A 2,125-nucleotide genomic window follows, 5' to 3' on the forward strand; every position below is an offset into this window, starting at 1 on the left:
TGCCGAGTCCACGGTCCAGTAGCCCACCAAGGGAGCTGCCAGGACCCCTTCAGCTGCCCTATCGGAGTGTGGCTGCTCTAGTCTGATAATCCTCATGGGTCTGACACCCTCAGAGGCCACCCCCCTACCGGTGCTTTCCTGGTTCTGACTACACGTCTGCAAAGTCATTACTATTGTCTTGTATTCTTTTTTAAAGTTTATTTTTGAGACAAGGGGAGGGGAGAGGTGTTTTTTGCAGGTCTCACGTGTTCTCTACAGCAGGCTGCCTGTTAGCTGGGCCACGGGCGTGCGCCACTGTGTTTGGCATTTTCAGGTTACAGTGGGAACCTCAGCAAGCCTCCCCTGTGGCTCCAGCATCCTGCAGCTGTGCTCTGCCGCTCGCACCCCCATGGCTGGCTCCAGATCTCGTTCCTTTAGCATATAAGCTGCTCTCTCTTGGTCCTAACTGGTGTCTGTGGCCCTGGAACCCACTGAGATTTGATCCCAGGTATTATGGGCCTAGTGATAGCAGGGGGAGCTTGTGATGAGTCTTAGAACAGACACCCCCTTTCAAGACACCTGCCCCTGGTAAGGTCATCAAAGGCCTCCCGCACTAGCAAGGGAGGCTTGGCGTGACTTGGGGGTTCAAGGCCAGATGGCCCCATTCCAGAGAAGGTGCAATCTCTGAGGCTGTCACAAACTCGCTCTGGCTCTTAGACCCTGACCTGAGCTGAGCTAACATACCCGAGCTTGTTGCTGTCAGCCTCAGGGCACTCCCAAGAAGCCTTCCAACACCTTGTCTTGAGATTCACCCCTGCTTACACAGCTGTGGGCACAGCAGCCATGGGCTTCCTGGGCGGTGCCTCAGTGCTGCCTCCTTGACTAACCACGGCTCCCACCGGACTGTGATACTACTGTGTGCCAGGGACTTCCAGCATCCCCCTTCCCGTCAGGAGGGAGCTCAGCTCTGTGCTCAAGCCCATGGGCACAACCACATCAGTGTCGGATCCCACCTTACCAGTCTGTCTCCTGGATCCATCTGAGTCCAGCCAGCAGAGAAAAGCCACACAGGGAACGTTTACTATAAAGAATTGTTGACCTCAACAACGAGTCAGCATAACAGGGATTTATTGGTAAAATCCCTTGGAACTGACTAGAAATCCATCTGGAGTGCCTCAGTGGAGGCCTTGTGCCCCCTGAAATGGCCAGGAGTCAGGGTGCCGTGGGAAGCTGCTGGCCATTTGTCACTTCAGGAGCTGTGGGCCCTAGGAAGCCACTTGCTAGCATAGCAAGGCACGCCAGATCCGAGCCAGGGAGCCCCCGTGACAGACAAGGCCCATCGAGCCACTGGCAAAGGCAAACTGTTTCAAAGGCCCAGATGCATTTTCAGTGAACAGACAAAAAAGTTCAGTCTGAAGCCGGATGTCGATAAACTGGTAACCAGTGACACCATGGGACTCGGGTGCTACTGGCCTGTGAATGTGGGCCAAGGACACGCCCCAGTGAGCAGAGCAGTCCTGCACAGGGAACAGTTCTCAAGTGCCAGCAGCACCCCGTCTCCATCCAGTTCTTACAAGAAACCGTAGCACACTGGGAGGACAGCTGGAAAGGGGTCTGAGCCACCAGGGTGAGGGCAGCTCCCCGGGGCTACTTACGGACCAAGCCCTCCCTCCCCAGGCAGGGGAAGGAGAGGCAGGATGACAGGAGCTATGACTTTCAACCCAGGACGCCAGGGACGAACACCCCACGTTGCACTCCTGTCTCTGATCTGCTGGTGCTGCCAGCCCACCCCATGTTCCCACCTCCAGATGGTGAGCCAACTGGAAGGGAGGGATGTGGAGAGCTGGCCACAACCCCACCAGGATCCTAGCTGAGCGTGCAGGGCTGAAGGCTAGGCAGGGGTGGGGCTGGCTGTGTCCTGAGGCTGCTCCTCTGGGCCCAACTTCAGGCCCTGAACCCAGTCAGCCCCCAGAACCTTGCAGTTGGGCAGCATCTCTTCCACCAGGATCAGAGTGAGGCCTGGGTTGGACACGGCAGGAAGGTCTGAGATGTCCAGCCTGCGGAGGTTCCTGAAAGGGGCAGGAAGGCAAGAGGTTAGCGTAAGGACAGCGTGTGTGTGTGTGTGTGGGGGGGGGGGGGCGGGTGG

The 2,125-nt window shown here is 57.2% G+C and overlaps 1 protein-coding gene across 1 annotated transcript in view; it reads right to left on the reverse strand.

The window, feature by feature from the left end:
• Positions 1–1,090: 1,090 nt before the first annotated feature.
• DMAC2 (distal membrane arm assembly component 2) overlaps positions 1,091–2,125 on the reverse strand; it is an 8,991-nt gene continuing 7,956 nt past the window's right edge. The window contains 1 exon segment of the mRNA XM_006172119.3: positions 1,091–2,048. Coding sequence (XP_006172181.1) covers positions 1,871–2,048 — 178 coding nt within the window. The 3' untranslated portion in view covers positions 1,091–1,870.

Source organism: Tupaia chinensis, unplaced genomic scaffold (assembly GCF_000334495.1).
Source record: "Tupaia chinensis unplaced genomic scaffold, TupChi_1.0 Scaffold143861_1, whole genome shotgun sequence".
Taxonomy (NCBI): Eukaryota; Metazoa; Chordata; class Mammalia; order Scandentia; family Tupaiidae; genus Tupaia; species Tupaia belangeri.